This window comes from Lampris incognitus, chromosome 3 (assembly GCF_029633865.1).
Source record: "Lampris incognitus isolate fLamInc1 chromosome 3, fLamInc1.hap2, whole genome shotgun sequence".
Classification (NCBI taxonomy): Eukaryota; Metazoa; Chordata; class Actinopteri; order Lampriformes; family Lampridae; genus Lampris; species Lampris incognitus.
The window spans coordinates 109,425,472-109,443,945 of record NC_079213.1 but is presented as its reverse complement, the minus strand read 5'-3'; the positions used below and the strand labels follow the sequence as shown (position 1 = coordinate 109,443,945).

Genomic DNA, 18,474 nt, shown 5'->3' with positions numbered 1-18,474 from the left:
GTTCAAACTGAGCATCAGAATGGGGGAAGAAAGGTGATTTAAGTGACTTTGAACGTGGCATGGTTGTTGGTGCCAGACGGGCTGGTCTGAGTATTTCAGAAACTGCTGATCTACTGGGATTTTCACGCACAACCATCTCTAGGGTTTACAGAGAATGGTCCGAAAAAGAGAAAATATCCAGTGAGCGGCAGTTCTGTGGGCGAAAATGCCTTGTTGATGCCAGAGGTCAGAGGAGAATGGCCAGACTGGTTCCAGCTGATAGAAAGGCAACAGTAACTCAAATAACCACTCATTACAACCGAGGTATGCATAAGAGCATCTCTGGACGCACAACACGTCGAACCTTGAGGCAGATGGGCTACAGCAGCAGAAGACCACACCGGGTGCCACTCCTGTCAGCTAAGAACAGGAAACTGAGGCAACAATTCGCACAGGCTCACCAAAATTGGACAATAGAAGATTGGAAAAACGTTGCCTGGTCTGATGAGTCTCGATTTCTGCTGCGACATTCGGATGGTAGGGTCAGAATTTGGCGTCAACAACATGAAAGCATGGATCCATCCTACCTTGTATCAACGGTTCAGGCTGGTGGTGGTGGTGTAATGGTGTGGGGGATATTTTCTTGGCACACTTTGGGCCCCTTAGTACCAATTGAGCATCGTGTCAACGCCACAGCCTACCTGAGTATTGTTGCTGACCATGTCCATCCCTTTATGACCACAGTGTTCCCATCTTCTGATGGCTACTTCCAGCAGGATAACGCGCCATGTCATAAAGCTCGAATCATCTCAGACTGGTTTCTTGAACATGACAATGAGTTCACTGTACTCAAATGGCCTCCACAGTCACCAGACCTCAATCCAATAGAGCACCTTTGGGATGTGGTGGACCGGGAGATTCGCATCATGGATGTGCAGCCGACAAATCTGCAGCAACTGCGTGATGCTATCATGTCAATATGGACCAAACTCTCTGAGGAATGTTTCCAGTACCTTGTTGAATCTATGCCACAAAGGATTAAGGCAGTTCTGAAGGCAAAAGGGGGTCCAACCCAGTACTAGCAAGGTGTACCTAATAAAGTGGCCAGTGAGTGTATATGTGTGTGTGTGTGTGTGTGTGTGTGTACACACACACACACACACACACACACACACACACACACACACACACACACACACACACACTATACATACAATATATATATTTATATTGACACACACACACACACACGCACACACTTTTTTCCCCGTCCGGTTGTTATGCTTCTCCAATTTAGGGTGCAGTTGGGTGGATTGAGGGTGGGTTATTGGTTGGTGGGTTTGGTTTCCATGGAGTAAAACTCACAAGCACGTTTACATGTTGTTCCCTTTTGTCTTATAAACCTGTGCAAAAATCCAATAAAGAGTATTTAAAAAAAAAGGGGTGGGGGGTGGGTGAAACTGCTTTCCACACCAGGCGGGGGCGGTGACGTGCCATTGCACTGTTTGTCAAACGTTAATAAAAAGACAAGAAGAAAAAGTACGAAGACGCCGAAGAAGAATAAGAATAAACGGTGCCGCTGGAGTTGTGTATCCCCCCACAGTGATTGTAAAGCAGATTCAACAACAACAACAACAAAAATGTCTGGCAGTGCAGGGGAATGGTGTCTAATGGAGAGTGATCCCGGAGTATTTACTGAATTGATCAAAGGGTTTGGTGAGTGAGCCGTTGCTAACCTAGCCTGTTCAATATAACGTGGCTAGCTATCTAAATGGCTAGCTCGCTAACTAGCAGGGGTGCCTGTGAGCTAACGGTTAACTACCTGGTGGTTGTCAGGCGTGGGGTTTGGCAGAAATGAATCATTCCGGAGGCCAGGCTCTACGCTTTGCCACTCGGACGCCGTATTAGTCTCAAATAGTGGATATGATCACATTCACCATGCTAGCTTTGCAGCTCATGATAAGGTTGCTGGTTAGCATTACTCAGCGTTCAACATGCATTAGAGCGGGTGAAAACAAGACACCACGATAGTGACATCGGTCTCTGTGTTGCTTAGAAGTACATACAGGCTGCTCGCTGATGCCCAGCCACTTGGGTTAAGTCATGTCAAATTGTATTTGTGTAACTCTCTGTATAGGGCTTTACAATCACATTTCATTCTCCAGCAGATAGGATAGATGCCAGTGTACGAGACCCCCCCACCTTAGACTCTCAATCCGGATGAGGGAAAAACTACAGGGGGGAAAAAGGCCTTTTTGGGGGGGGGGGGGCAAACAAGGGAGAAACCTTTGGAAGGGCATCAGGGGAGGTATTCCTCTTTCAGGACAGATAGACATGCAGTAGGTACAGTAACAGATGTGCAATAACTAAGGTGAAGCAGAACAATGCAGACTACACTGATAGCATTAAATACTTAAGGTTGAGCAGTTTCAACAGGGCCTGAATCAATGTCCCCATATGTTGCTAAACGTCATTAGGTTGCAAAGGAGCCCAGGTTGAAGAAATTTGGAGTATGGAGCCGGAAAACTTCGACAATTTAAAGTAAGTTCAGTAAAGTTAAGTCAGCTACAACACTCCAGGTGTTTGTTTGGGCTTTTAAGTTTATGAAGATAGGATTATATTTCCTTTTCCAGACCAGTTCACGGATTGATTTTCCTCTTCAAGTGGCAACCAGGCGAAGAACCAGCAGGATCAATTGTCCAGGATTCAAGACTTGAAAATATCTTCTTTGCCAAACAGGCATGATATACTTTTGTTTTGACTTGATTATTCAGTTAACTTGCATACTGTGGTTTCTAAATTCATATCACCTTGGGTAACACTAGCACTATGGTTCACTCATTTATATTAATGAGCATATTGATAATTTTATTGTTGATGTATAGTAATATTACATTATTCTAATGTCTGATTTATGTCCTGTCTGTTCGTTTTCAGGTTATAAACAATGCGTGTGCCACCCAGGCAATAGTCAGCGTACTGCTCAACTGTTCCCATTCTGACATGTTGCTGGGAGACACATTGACAGAGTTCAGAGAATTTTCACACAGTTTTGATGCTGCTGTATGTTCACATGATTTTTCAAGTCAATCAAATGAGCTGTGCTGCCTGTTGTCCTGCAACTGCATGTACTTAAAGCAGTAGTTGATTTTTAAAGGGGCCAATCATACTTTTTAGTAGTCCATCCTTTCAATCATGCATATTTTGGTACACTTAAGTTTTCATGGTAGTATATCTGCTTTATAAAAATTGATTCCCATTTAAAGTTAGCAACAATGAATCGTGAATGAATTTTGGCAGGAGCTTGACTTATTTGGCATTGTGTTTCTGATTCCGGAATTTCTCTTTTTGACAGATGAAAGGGTTGGCTCTCAGCAACTCTGAGGTTATCAGACAAGTTCACAACAGCTTTGCCAGGTAAGTTGTTATGCAAACTTGGGATGTTCGGATTCATTGACAAATTGTCCTTAATGGTTGTTCAAAAAAAGCTGAATCAGTTCATCTGGACAGCGTGTATTGACAGAAACGTTTCATCACTCATGTAGGTGACCTCTTCAGTCTCAACTGACTGCAGGTATCCCCACCCTTATAAACAATACAATGGCACAACGACCGAAACCAATGATCAGTATCATATGCTAATTGGCATGACCAAGAGTTTCAATAAGTTAAGACAGAGGTACTCGTACTCTTAGCGCCCCCCCGTCGGTTCAGGGATGGTCGTTCCCTCTTCACATAGATGTCCTCTGACTCCCCGTTCAAACCAGCATTACTCCCTATCAATGGTGTGCACAGGCCACTGGCCACTCTTTCAAGGATGAGGAACATTAACTCCAGTTAAGAGTCATGCCTATTAGCATATGAAAGGGATCGTTGGTTTCAGTCGTTATGCAACTCTATTGTTTATTAGGGTGGGGATACCTGCAGTCAGTTTAGACTGAACGAGTAATGACACGTTTCTGTCAAATGTTGTATCCAGGTGAACCGATTCAACTTTCTTTGTTCTTACCTGGATTATTGAGCGTGCATAAAGACTTAATGGTTGTTTAATTATCCTTAACACCTATTAGTCAAGCCAATTTGATCTGGATAGCTCAAAATCAGTTAGTCTCAGGGGGCTTAGCATTCACAAAGTAAAAACGGATAGATACAGTAACTGACAATTTGTGACACCCCCTATCCTTAGACCTTTGATGAGGGAAAATTCCACAGGGAAAAAAAAAAACCTTTTGAGACAAAAAAAAAGAGAGAGAAACCTTAGGATTGTTTTTATGCATGCTCAATAAGCCAGGTAAGAAAATCAAAGAAAGTTGAATCAGTTCATCTGGATACAACGTTTATTGACAGAAACGTTTCATCAATCATCTAATGCCCCTTTTGCATTACATGGTACCGGCTCAACTCAACTCAACTTTTTCGTTTTCCATTACTGGAAAGTGCCGGCATTTTGGTAACAATTACCACTTTTCAGGTACCACCTTTGTCGAGGTTCCAAAAAAACTGGAGCGGGTACCAAAATCAATGCAGACCAGCTACACTGAGGGGGTACTGTTACGGTAATGGAAAACAACACTCCACGAGTCGAGTTGAGCTGGTACCATGTAGTGGAAAAGGGGCATAAGTGCTCTCGGTAACACTTTCTATGAAGCTTGCATCTATAACACCCTATAAGCATCTATAACGCCCATACTTTCCTATAATGTGTATTACAATGACTAACGGCTATGGCGGAAGACTGAAATAGCACTGAAGTCTCATTATGCATCTCGACAAAACTTCAGCAAAACAAGTTGGCTATGATGCATTATGACATTTGACAGATAAACAGGCTAATGATGACATTTATAATGCATGAATCTGTATAATGTATCATAAAGGTGGTTATGAGGTGTTGTGAGGGCATATACATGGTTATAATGAATCTTACAATGACTTATAGCTACACTTATCGGGCATTATAGATGCTTATAGGGCGTTATAGATGCAAGCTTCATAGAAAGTGTTACTGTGACCTCTTCAGTCTAAACTGACTGCAGGTGTCCCCACCCTATAAACAATACATCTGCATAGACTGAAACCCAACGATCGGTTTCATATGCAAATAGGCATGACCATTAACGAGAGTTTCAATGCCCAGGTGTACTATACACAGAGGATTTGGGAATGTTTGCAATCACAAACTTTAGGATTATAAAGTGTAGGGTTTCCTTTTCAAGGACGGATAGGTGTGCAGTAAGTGCCCTAGGTAAGAGATTTAGAAGTAAAACACTCAATGATGACACTTAGTTGATGGTATTGGTGATGCACCAGTTTGGCTTAGTGGACCCGTTACTTGGTTTATCATTGAGCACTGCATCATTTCATTATTTCTAACTAGTATAACTTTCTAATGTGACTCAAAGATTTGTAGTTCTTAATAAATATTATATTTGGTGATGACTGTAAAATATTACTTTATTATTGTTATTAGTAGTAGTATTTATCATAGTATTACCTTATTCCAGTCCAAACATCCTTACAGCAAGCCTATTTCCCTCACTTTGATAATGTCTTTAATGAGGATTCTAGGTAGTGTATTGCTGGAATAGAAATGTACTGATGGGAGACGAGGGTCTAACCAGGCTCACATCACTTAGCATGTCATCCTTTTGAGATGATAGACAGCTTAAGAATCGTATGGTGCATTTTTCATTTCATTCATACTTTCCGATACTTAAATGTAAGTGTATGACTATGTATATATGCATGACCATCTGAAAAAAACAAATCGCCTCTGTTCACCCTATGCATTGCCTTTGTGCACTGCCTGTTGACATTTATTGTCCTGTCGGACTTGAACCTATTTTTTTTGGCACTTGCTTGTGTTGTCGCCTCCTGACTAGATCCTTGCTTGTGTTGTATTAACTCTCAGATGTACGCTTTGGATAAAAACGTCTGCTAAATGAAATTGTAAATTGTAATAGCAAATTCTATCTATGATTTTAACACCACGTTGTTCGTATGTATTGATTTACATATCTTATACTACTACCACCACCACTACTACTACTTTCGGCTTCTCCCATTAGGGGTCACCACAGCGGCTCATCCGTTTCCATCTCTTCCTGTCCTCTGCATCTTCCTCTGTCACACCAGCCACCTGCATGTCCTCCCTCACCACATCCATAAACCAAATATGTCTGTATTTATGTATTTGATTATCATTTGGATATCTCATTTTCACCATGAAGCTGGCCCTGGTTGCTAACATGGCCTAAAACCAGCACCACATCTAAGTATTCCTTGGTGCTTTATTTCCTCTTTCAATAGTATGTGACTGTAAATTTCCTTGTTCTTTATTTTGATATAAGCAGACTTTTTGTGTTTCTCTTTACAGACAGCAAATGTTTGAATTTGATGCAAAATCTTCAGCAAAGGATGAGGACGCATTTCACTTTGTGAGCTATGTCCCTGTAAACGGTAGACTATATGAGCTGGATGGACTACGAGAGGGACCAATCGACCTGGGTAAGCAGCAACATGTAGAGCGCAATCCACACACACCATGGAAGTGGCAGGATTTGCTCCATGCAAACCTTTTATTTATTTATTTTTTTGGCCATGCAAGGCTGACTGATGGGTTTTGGCTTTTGCCTTCATCAGAGCATTATATAATATACATGGCCAGACTTTCAATTGCCGACATCGGAATGTGGATGGTGTTGGTGTTAGGGGTGGACATCCATCCATTATCCAAACCACTTATCCTACTCTCAGTCGTGGGAATGCCGGAGCCTAACCCAGCAGTCATCGGGCGGCAGGCGGGGAGACACCCTGGACAGGCCGCCAAGCCATCACAGGGCCTAGGGGTGGACAATTAATCAATCTCATATTGATAACAACTTGAAAGAACACAATTTTCAATCATCAGATCAGCGACATGCACGTTGCTTTAACCAGAGGTTGAGTTCATTTTGCATGATGGAGATCGCTGATGGGTGCAGATGTCATTGTCAGTCACTGCTTAGAAAGGTGAAAACTCCACCCACCTGTCTGTCCACCCAGTTGTACTCATCTGACCAATCAAACGTGCTGTGTGGGTTACACATTCATGCATCTTGAAAAGAGAATGTAGATACTTTGTATCATTTTGCAATTGTTGCACGTCTTTCAGTTTGCAGTTTGAGGATTGACAATAATTAATGTGGAAAGTTGCCTGGTGCCAGACTCTACTGTGCACTCCAATTAAGCTAATTTCCCCCTGTTTGTCATGGTCCATTTCACCCAAAGCTGTTGGCTTTGTGATGATAATTATACATGGGCACCTGCAGTCTAATGTGTGATATTTCTAAATTACTTCCTCTCCTTATTTGTGTTGTGTTCCAGGTGCTTGCAACCAGGATGACTGGATCAATGCAGTTCGTCCAGTGATCGAAAAAAGAATACAGAAGTAAACACCTATACCCAATTCATTTTATAGTAAACATATGCTTGCTTCTGCAGTTTATATTATGGGTCTGCTAAAACTCCCGCACACTCAAATCTTTTACCATTGTTTAAAATATTTTCCTGTATTTTCTCGGTAACATGTTCCAGTCGGCGGTGAGACATGGAGTACCTCGGGTTTTTTTTGTATGCAGGCACATTCGTGTATTCCTCTATGCTCATAACCAAAAGGTCTTTCACTGCTTTGAGTCTGTGAAGACTTAGCGGTTTATATTTCCGTGCTTATATTCCTCCAGCTAAACACAAGCCATGTTCTTCGTTTTTCACTGAACCAATCGTGTTATCCATCCTCGCAGGTACAGTGAAGGGGAAATCCGATTCAACCTGATGGCCATCGTGTCAGACAGAAAGATGATTTATGAGAGGAAAATTGCAGAGCTCCAGGCCCAGCTTACTGAGGTGAGTGGTATCTCAAGGGCAAAATCTGAGGTGCGGACATCAGAAAGAATATACACTGCTCAAAAAAATAAAGGGAACACCTAAAAACACAATATAGACCTCGATGAATGAAATATTTCAGCTGAAAATCTTTATTTATTAGACAGAGGAATGTGTTTAGAGCAAAATAACCTAAGAATGATCAATGGAAATCAAAATCATTAGCCCATTAAGGTCTGGATTCAGAATCATACTCAAAATCAAAGTGGAAAATGAGAACATAGGCTGATCCAACTTCTGTGGAAATTCTTCAAGACGATTCAAAATGAGGCTCAGTAGTGTGTGTGGCCTCCACGTGCCTGTATGCACTCCCTACAACGTCTGGGCATGCTCCTGATGAGACGACGGATGGTCTCCTGAGGGATCTCCTCCCAGACCTGGATCAGGGCATCGGTCAACTCCTGGACAGTCTGTGGTGCGACATCGCGTTGGCGGATGGTACGAGACATGATGTCCCAGAGGTGCTCGATTGGATTCAGGTCTGGGGAACGTGCAGGCCAGTCCATAGCATCAATGCCCTCGACATACAGGAACTGCTGACACACTCTGGCCACGTGAGGACGAGCATTGTCATGCATGAGCAGGAACCCAGGGCCCACTGCACCAGCATATGGTCTGACAATGGGTCTGAGGATCTCATCCCGGTACCTAATGGCAGTCAGGGTACCTCTGGCTAGCACGTAGAGGTCTGTGCGGCCCTCCAAGGATATGCCTCCCCAGACCATCACTGACCCACCACCAAACCGGTCATGCTGGAGGATGTTGCAGGCAGCAGAACGTTCTCCACAGTGTCTCCAGACTCTCTCACGTCTGTCACATGTGTTCAGTGTGAACCTGCTCTCATCTGTGAAGAGCACAGGGCGCCAATGGCGAATCTGCCAACCAAGATGTTCTCTGGCAAAGGTCAATCGGGCTGCACGGTGTTGGGCTGTGAGCACAGGCCCCAATTGTGGACGTCGGGCCCTCATACCATCCTCATGCATTCTGTTTCTCACTGTTTGAGCAGAAACCTGCACATTAGTGGCCTGTTGAAGGTCGTTTTGTAGGGCTCCGGCAGTGCTCCTCCTGTCCCTCCTTGCACAAAGGACCAGATAGCGGTCCTGCTGCGGGGTTGTTGTCCTCCTGCGGCCCCCTCCACGTCTCCTGGTGTACTGGCCTGTCTCCTGGTACCTCCTCCATGCTCTGGACACTGTGCTGGGAAACACATCAAATCTTCTTGCCACAGCACGCATTGATGTGCCATCCTGGATGAGCTGCACTACCTGAGCAACTTCTGTAGGTTGCAGATACCGCCTCATGCCACCTCTAGTGGTGAGGGCACTAGCAAAATGAAAAACTAACCAAAGATCGGCCAGAAAAGATGAGGGCAGGCAAATGGTCTGTGGCCACCACCTGCAAATCCATTCCTTTTATAGGGGGTGTCTTGCAAATTGTCTAATTTCCACCTGGTGGAAATTAGACAATTTACCAACAGGTGAAATTGATTCACAAATCAGTGTTGCTTCCTAACTGGACAGGTTGATATCTCAAAAGTGTGATTGACTTGGAGCTACATTGCATTGCTTATGTGTTCCCTTTATTTTTTTGAGCAGTGTATTTCATCTTCACTTACATTGAGAAGCCACAGTTCAAAAAGTCTCGAGTTACACAACATGATTACAGTGGGTCTCCCAGTCATGCCTCATTTCATGCAGGAAATGGCAGATGCTAATGGTCTAATTTTGCGAAAATCATAAAGGAATGATGCCACCAAAATCAAGGATTTAGAAAAATATACTGGGGGTGCTACAATTAATGTCATGTTTTATTTTTAAGATTTCTACACCTGTAGCCGAAGGAGACTTAAGATAAAGCTAAAATACAGAAACTACATACATTTGGTGTTAATTTACTGACTGGTCAAACAGGTGACTACTTCTTTTATGGGGGATGGTATCTATACACTTGCCCTGACTACCTTTTATCATGACACTTGGATACCCCATAACTCTGTATAACCGTTAAATATTCACCACTCCTTTAAAGATACAATCCTGAAGATTTACATGCAAACAAGCTGGCATATTAAAGATACTTGTTAATCTACAAATACTAGGAAGTCCTGAATGCTTTTGTGCTCGCTCATTTGAACATTTAACTGGTAGGACTTTCCCAGGGCAAATGATTATAGCGCAAACTGTTTCATGTATTTGCCATAGTATCAAAACGCTGAAGAATAGGGCAGGTGGTATGCAGATATCAAGATCTAGAATACATTTTAGTGCTGGGAATCAATAGAGGGGTCCCGATTTGATATCTTAGCGCCAATTCAGTGCATATTGCAATTTTTGAAATATCACTATAGAAATATTGAAGTTCAATATTATCTTTATCTGCCGTGAAATCTGAAAACTGCAAAAATCCAAAGAAAGCATGTACAACAAAACAAATTAATTTTAAGCTCCACTGTGCCCCTAAAGCTTAAAGGGAACTTTCACGTATGGTTTTGTGTATGTGCAATCAGTATTGGTGAGGCGTATTGTCGATTGAAGCAATAAAATCCTCACATCTTACTATATTGAAGGAGAAATCGGCCTTCTCCTGCTCAGTCTTTTCTACAGCTCCTACATGTAAGCCTCTGTGCTAGTGTTGTGGGACATCATTTCCATCATCGGAAACTTAGGATTTGTTTTTTTGAACGGCATGTTTAGAGTTGATTAGAATACCAGAAACCCTGCTTGGCTGCAGTTTTTCAGGCCGCCAACTGATGTCATAATACGTCACTTGGTGGCTGGAAAAAAAACGAAGGTGCAGAAACGATCGAGAACAGTTGCAGGTGTGCTATCCCTGTTGCAGATAGACAGAGATAATGTTGAAAATTGGTGAACTTTCCCTTTTAAGCACGAGTATGCATCCCTGGGTAAACATCCAAACAAGTCAAATCCATAAATTCAGAGATGTTGAAAACATTCCATCAGAGTTCTTCACGACATCCGTTCCCTGTGCTTCAACATTTCGGCTCAGCGGAAATGCTGTGATATCAGTTGTAACTGCTTAGTATCAGCTTTTGCACTGACTCGATCCCTACTCCTCCCTGCCCATAATACCATTGCTAGCAGAGGCTAAAACATCAACAGCTAAACTCCTGGTTTAGCCATGTTTTTTTTTTTTTGATAGTGGCGAAGACAGTGTTGTAGTACTCGAGTCGGACACGAGTCCTGATTTTCAGGACTCGTCACTCGACTTGGACTTGAGCACTGATGACTCGGATTTGGAGCATTGACTGCATTCAGACTCGGACTCGTTAATTGATAAAGATTGTTTTTTTGTTTTTGTTAATGCCAAATTATTAGGGCGGATGATCCGCTGTGGCGACCCCTAACGGGAGCAGCCGAAAGTAGTAGTAGTAGTAGTAATTTGGCATAAGATACCGATAGCTATATTAATACCATACCATTGATGATCAGGAGCTTTTTTACGATGCCAGAGTGGAGCACTGGAGCCCATCTTGGAACTCGACTCGGACTCAACCTTGATGACTCGGACTCGGACTCAGGTAATGAGGACTCGACTCGGACTCTTCTTTGGGGACTCGGACTCGAACTCAAACACTGGGGACTCGAGACTCGACTTGGACTCGAGGTTTAGTGAGTCAACTACAACACTGGGCAACGATACTGACACAGTAGCACTGGCAAAACTTTTTGGAGTGCTCAAACATCAGCGCAATCATCATAGTCGTCAGTTTGTCAAACAGTCATCTTCAGAATTGTAACTTCAAGGTGTTGTAATGTGCACCCTTAATGATGACAAAACGGTAATGAACTGCTTCACTGTTCACAATGTAAACAGTGAAGCAGAATTTTAATCCCCATTCAATATCAATGTTTCCCCAACTACTGTATGTCAATTTTCTTCTTGGTAATTGTCTTACCAAGTTAACTTGGAATCCCAAGTGGCTTAAGTCAAATATCTATTCGAAAAGTTTTAAACCCAATATAACACTTATCTTGGGCGGTGCGGTGGCGCAGTGGTTAGCGCTGTCGCCTCACAGCAAGAAGGTCCTGGGTTCGTCCAACCTTGGGGGTCATCCCAGGTCACTCTGTGTGGAGTCTGCATGTTCTCCCTGTGTCTGCGATGGGTTTTCTCCGGGTGCTCTGGTTTCCCCCACCATCAAAAAGACATGCATGTTAGGGTTAATACTCCTGTCTGTTCCTGACCGAGACATGGCAAGACAAACTGGAGTTAGTCCCCGGGTGCTGCACGGCGGCTGCCCCACAGCTAACTACACAGCTAGGATAGGTTAAATGCAAAGTGTAATTTCCCTACGGCGATCATTAAAGTATGCCAAAAAAATTTTTGGTTTTAAATATAACATCCCTCATTAGAATATGTCGTAGACGAGGTAAAGGTTGTACTTCTTACATGATCCCAGCTACAGCCTACATAGCCCTTACATATATAATTTCTTCGTTTCCTGCACAGCTATTGCACCTTGGTCTTCAGCCTGTTTTTTTCTCTCCCTAGGAAGAACCGATGGACACAGATCAGAGCAGCACCTTTCTCAGCTCCATTCAGTCAGAGATAGCCAAGCATCAGCTCCTCATTGAAGAGGAAAACCAGAAACTCAAAAGATATAAGGTGAGTTTATCGTACCAGTATTTTCCGCCAAGATGTAAATAGAGGGAAACATCTTGTAATGCCAGCAGTATATCCAAGTTTGATGAAGCAAAAAAAGTAAATGCTAATATGACCAATAATCACATTTAAAAATTACATGTTGATTATTCTTTGCACTATGTCATGCTTAATAATTGGTTACGAATCTGAGTCAAAGTAAGAAACCTGAAGTAACATAATATTAAGAATGCACCACATAGACACAGTGAGAGCTTTGTTCTTCTGCATGAGCGAGTGTGTTTTTATTTTAAATGCTTTTCATTGATCTGTTTCAATCTGTGTTAGATTGAAAATATTCGACGAAAGCACAACTACCTACCATTCATCATGGAGCTCCTGAAGACACTGGCAGAGTACCAGCAGTTAATACCTCTGGTGGAGAAGGTAAATAATTTTTTCTAAAACCTTTCTTTCTTTTTTGTTTTAATTGTATGACCTTTGAATTTAGAAACCATGAAATAACACCTTGACATTTGGATATTAAGTGAGCAATTTCTCTTCACCAGAGACTCCTCATAGCCATACCCTTTGACTTTCATTTAAAAAAAAAGCATGAACTTACAAGCAATTTTTAGGGACACTAAAGGGCAAAGACTTTCATTAATTTGGAAGTGCCTTGTGAATAAAAAATAGGTAAACTAAAATAAACAACAAAAATATGTGGTGTCAAGGTATTCCTTTTTAAATTCAGTTGAGCCATTTAACATCTTTCATATTAGTCTGATGAAACTGAAATGCACACAGAAGAAAATATCCACAGGTTTGTATCAAAGAGATTATAATAAATTCCTGACTTTGTTTAGCATTCCAGCTATCCACTAGAGGGCAAAATTGATCTTGTAGGTGAATATTCTGCCTAGTTCAGGGGCAGGACTTGTGAAGGTGAATTATCATTTGAGTGATGAAATCTAATGAAGATTATCCAGAGTTAAAACTCTGCAAAGCATATGCCCGTTTCCAGCGATTAGATCTATACAGATACAGACGGTCATTGATTCCTTATCACTCCTGAGCACTAATGTCATTTTTCTGTCTTTGTCCCCAAGGCAAAAGAAAAACAGAGTGCCAAAAAAGCTCAAGAGGCGAAGTGACAACTCCATCTTCCGGCAGAGAAGCCCTTAATTACACACATCTACATTACAAACACACACTTTTTCATTAGTCATGCACACACGTACACCAACCCAATTATACAGACTCGCACACAAACATGGGCTCGCACACTTTCACATCACCAGCCCCACATGCTTATCTACACACAAATGCCCACACAGACAAATCCATCTGTTGTCGTGTTCATAATAATGGCCGCGGATCATCTGTCGCTCGCTGTGGTGCACAGTGAACCACCCAGATATCAGAGTCGCTGGTGGGGCAGAGGCGTTGAACTGTCTGTAAGATACTGCGCTCGTGTATGTCCATCAGCTGTGATGCATGATAGAAGGAAATATGTGCTCGAATTACGTTCTGTCTTATTTTCATAATAAAATGTCATGATGTTTGAGCAAGGTCGGATTTTACTTTCTACGAAACGTCCAGCTGTATTTCTACAGACCATTTAGATAACCCTTTCCTAGCCAGTTGTCAGTCAATTTGTCCACATGCCCCTGAGCACACAGATTTACCTGCAAGTTCCGAATTAATAACGGTTACCAGGCAAAGGCTGTGCGATTTCAAATGCAGCGAGTCCGTTGACTCTGCGATGTTTGAGGGGGATATGCGATGACATGGAGCCATTACTAGCTGCTTTAGTTTCTTGACAATGGTTGATCAGTTGATGGCACTTTTTAGGATCCCCCCCCCCCCTCACACTGACCAGTATACATTTTTCATTTAAATGAGCCAATTCTTAATTGAGATCGTTGCAGGTTATTACCGCCACCTGCTGGTGTATTAGTAGAAAGACAGAGTTGCCTGAGGTGGACCTAGGCAGGATGATGAAATACCTTTTTTTGAGTCATTTGTCATCTTTTGAATCATTCTCTCTTGCCTCACAAATGAAATGAATAAACAAAACGTTGATAAACTTTAATTGTTGAAATATTTAAAGACGTCTGTAGTATATTACCCAGTTCTTCTGAGTGTGAAGCAATCTTCTGGCCTAATGTGGGCACACGGGCATGTTTCCTTGTCCATATAAGAGCATCAAAAGCAATGGGGCAGGTTATATACAACTATAAAGTCTGTGAGTAATGTGTGTCTTGTGGTGGTTTCCCGCCAGTTGTTTATATTCATCTTTGAGACGTACAGTAAATGGCAACGCAAGACGTAGCTAATTCGTCTCATAAATTTCATTGAAAGGCTTTGTTTGTAATTAGGACTCTACGCAAGACCGTGGCTGCGTTCTGGCTCATTGGCTTCGAAACTCAAGTGCGTTTGCAGGGTCCCAAAGTGTGACGCAGCTAAAGTGCCGTGCAGTCCTTTTCTATTTTGGGCCCCGCTGTTTACATATGCACCTTAAGCACCGCTTGGACCTGATTCCAGCTACTGCGGTGCCAAGTCCCGTCATGGCAACATACGAAGCCTGCAGGTGTTTACTGCCACCAACAAGAGAGAATAACATCTCATTTATTATTTTATCTTAGATCAGGCCACCAGGCAGCAAAATGGTGCTTTTATTCTGGCAGAGCATATTTTCCAAGAGTATAGTTGATAGTGTTTTCACTGGCTTACACCAAGTGCTTAGTCATCGACAAACAGTTATCATTACTTTGTACTGATCATATCTGGTTGATGTCATTACGTGACACCCAAAAACAACATGAAATTCAATTTGGAAAGGTTCCCTCTTGCGCACTTCTTGCTCTTATGTTAACTGGGCGAATGTGCATCTATTTGTACAGTATTCCCATCATCAATCACCGTGCTGTGCAAAAAGACACGGTTTAGTTTCGAGCGCCACTCTCAGATGGCAACTCGGGATTTTCAACGTCGTGTCTCTTCTGTTTGGGGCTCCACAGTTCACACGTGTGTACGGGCTAACTCCCCGTTAGCAGACGTCATGCTGAGCTGTGTCTTGTGCGTTTTCTGAAACGACGCCGAGATTGTGTCCGCCTGTGACGTCACACTGGCAGACAGTTTGCGGATGTGAAACCTTACTAGGCTGGTTTGCCGATAGGCGGCGTTGTACACGAAAATGTGATTAACGCCGCTACATACAGCTGTATAGAGTAGTTCGCATTTTCTTATACAGCACAGCCTACGGTTGTGTAAACTACTAATAAGAAACGTTAGCCCCTAGCTTTAGCCGAGCGGTTAGTGATGTCGCCTTGTGGTGCAGTACACCGTATCGAATCCCGCACCGGGCAAGAAAGTAACCGGTTACATTGGTGGCAGTGGCGGGATCCGGAAGTGTGCAGATCCTCAGAAGTCTCTTCGGAGCGCGGGAATAACAAAGCGCGAGGGCGCGCTTCCGGGAGAGGGTGACGACTGTAAACTACTAATACGACACGTTAGCCTCTAGCTAACGGGTCTGATCCTTTAGCCGAGCGGTTAGTGACGTCGCCTTGTGGTGCAGTACACCCCATATCGAATCCCGCACCGGGCGAGAAAATAACCGGCTGCAGTTGTTTGCATATGACGTCACGAATTACAGATGGAGGGCAGGAAGTGGTTTTCTACACAGGAAGCACTGTCACAAACTTTCGAAAAGGTAGAAGCTAGTTCCCATCGACGCAGAGAACGGAAACGGAACAGAGGACGGTCAACTGAGCATGCGCGAAATGCCTCTACCGCGCCTCCGCACGCCCCGCGTAGCATCCAGGCGCTAGGATTCTAGGAAGACCCGCCCCTACTCTGCGTCTGATTAGCTAACTTTAACCCTAACCCCGCCCTAACCTTACCCTACCCAAACAACGGAGGCAACAAGTACTTGCGCATGCTCAGTTGACCGTTCTCTGAATCGATGGGAACTAGCCTCTACCCTTTCAAAATGCCTATGTTTGGCGTCATTAACTGAGAAACCACAAGGGGTTTTTATTGAGTACCAAAAGTTGTTGTTCATGGGGGGGGGGGGGGTGCAAGAAATTGACCGAAGAAAAAAATGGGTTGCAAACCGTCGACTGCGGTCGGGAGGAGCGGAGTCACGTAACGCGGGTGTGTGCACTGGCCACTTTGTCCAAAACAATCCCTCTTCATAACATAAGCATCATATCCGACACGTCATACTTTCTGTTTATAGCTTTCTCTCATAACATCGTCTAAACCAGTGTTTCTCAACCGGGGGTCCGCGGACCCCTAGTGGTCCGTGGTGTAATTGCAAGGGGTCCGTGAAAATAAAATATATTTTAAAAAAAAGATCCTATGACATTTATAGAAATAGGATTATTTTACTCAAATGTGACTGAGACCTTTATCTACCTAAACTATAAAGGGTAACAGGACTTTTTTCGCTAATTACATCTGTTTCACAAGTGTAATCTATTGTATTTTAATAAGAGATCTCGCTCCCGTTTGCATTGTTAAAAGTTACTGCATAAAAATTCCGTTGTTACATATATCTGAAAGTTACTGAATACATATTCTGTTTTGTTACATATATCTGAAAGTTACTGCATAAGAATTCTGTTTTGTTAACTATATCTAAGTTACAACTGAAAGCTCTTATTTTTGCCCCAAAGAGTGAATAAATGCTATAATGCAATTTAAAATGCAGTTTCTACTGTTTCTATCAAATTGCAACCCCCCTCCCCCAAGATCAGGTGGAGGGGTCCTCAGGGTAGATCAAAAATACGCAGGGGGTCCAGGACCCCAAAAAGGTTGAGAACCACTGGTCTAAACTAACACAGTTCGGGCTAAACCAGCTCCACCTCGTCCATTCTGCTTTCCACTTCCTGCCCTCCGTCTGAATCTCGCGCGTCATCTGAATCCCGTGACTGCCAACAAGAGCTGCAATGATTTGGGCTTCGTTTAAACAGCCTTGGTGGCAAAAAATGACCCAATATTGATTTATTTTTTTGATGTGCCACAAGATTGGACATGCATTAGGCCCTGCGTGACCGGGAAGAAGGCGTGTGGAATCGGATGTTTGCTAATCTGATTATGACCACAGGCACATGTGAAAATAAATTGGGGACAGGAACCGGATATGTGCCAGTGTAACTCCCGCGCTGCCACGCAGATCGATGGGGGCTTGTCACGCGCGTCGTACATCATTCAGAACGTGACGCTGTCACACTCTTGCCCAAACATTCAAAATGGGCATCGAGACCTGCCGTATAAACATAACCTTGGTGCTGTGTGCCAGGTTGTAACTCATATAAATGTAAAGAGTCGGGCAAAAAGACCTCTCATGTCACCGGTTTCCAACTGACAAAATACAACCAATGGCGGCGAGGCATGGTGAGACGCAGCGGCGAGGCATGGTGAGACGCAGCGGTTCACTTCTGGTCTCCCATCCTGAGCGTCACAAGACGGTAGAGGCTAGTTCCCATCGATGCAGAGAACGGTCAACTGAGCATGCGCAAGTACTCGTTGCCTCCGTTGTTTGGGTAGGTTAAGGTTAGGGCGGGGTTAGGGTTAAAGTTAGCTAATCAGACGCAGAGTAGGGGCGGGTCTTCCCAGAATCCTAGCGCCTGGATGCTACGCGGGGCGTGTGGAGGTGCGGTAGAGGCATTTCGCGCATGCTCAGTTGACCGTTCTCGACTCCATTTCCCTTTCTCTGCATCGATGGGAACTAGCCTCTACCGTCACCAGACAGCAAGATGTCAGCATGGTCACATGGCAAACCAGGAAGTAGGTTTTCACATCCGCTGACTGTTCGACCAGCCACGTGTCAATGGTGGAAACTTTTCCGCACAGTTTTCAGTGGCGTTTCCGAGACTTACAGAAGACTGCTCAGGATTATGGCTGCAAATGGAGCATTATTCCTTCTACACATATAGGCAGATGATGTTAAAAATGGTTTCTCCTGGG

At 43.3% G+C, this 18,474-nt stretch overlaps 1 protein-coding gene across 1 annotated transcript; it reads left to right on the top strand.

The window, feature by feature from the left end:
• The first annotated feature begins 1,527 nt into the window (after positions 1-1,527).
• Positions 1,528-14,580, top strand: uchl5 (ubiquitin carboxyl-terminal hydrolase L5). The gene is made up of 11 exons (XM_056276476.1): positions 1,528-1,695; positions 2,457-2,520; positions 2,613-2,718; positions 2,917-3,042; positions 3,335-3,396; positions 6,356-6,486; positions 7,345-7,408; positions 7,761-7,863; positions 12,409-12,522; positions 12,847-12,945; positions 13,608-14,580. The coding sequence occupies exons 1-11, from the start codon at positions 1,620-1,622 to the stop codon at positions 13,650-13,652; spliced, it is 990 nt and encodes a 329-aa protein (XP_056132451.1). The 5' UTR covers positions 1,528-1,619; the 3' UTR covers positions 13,653-14,580.
• The last annotated feature ends 3,894 nt before the right edge of the window (positions 14,581-18,474 follow it).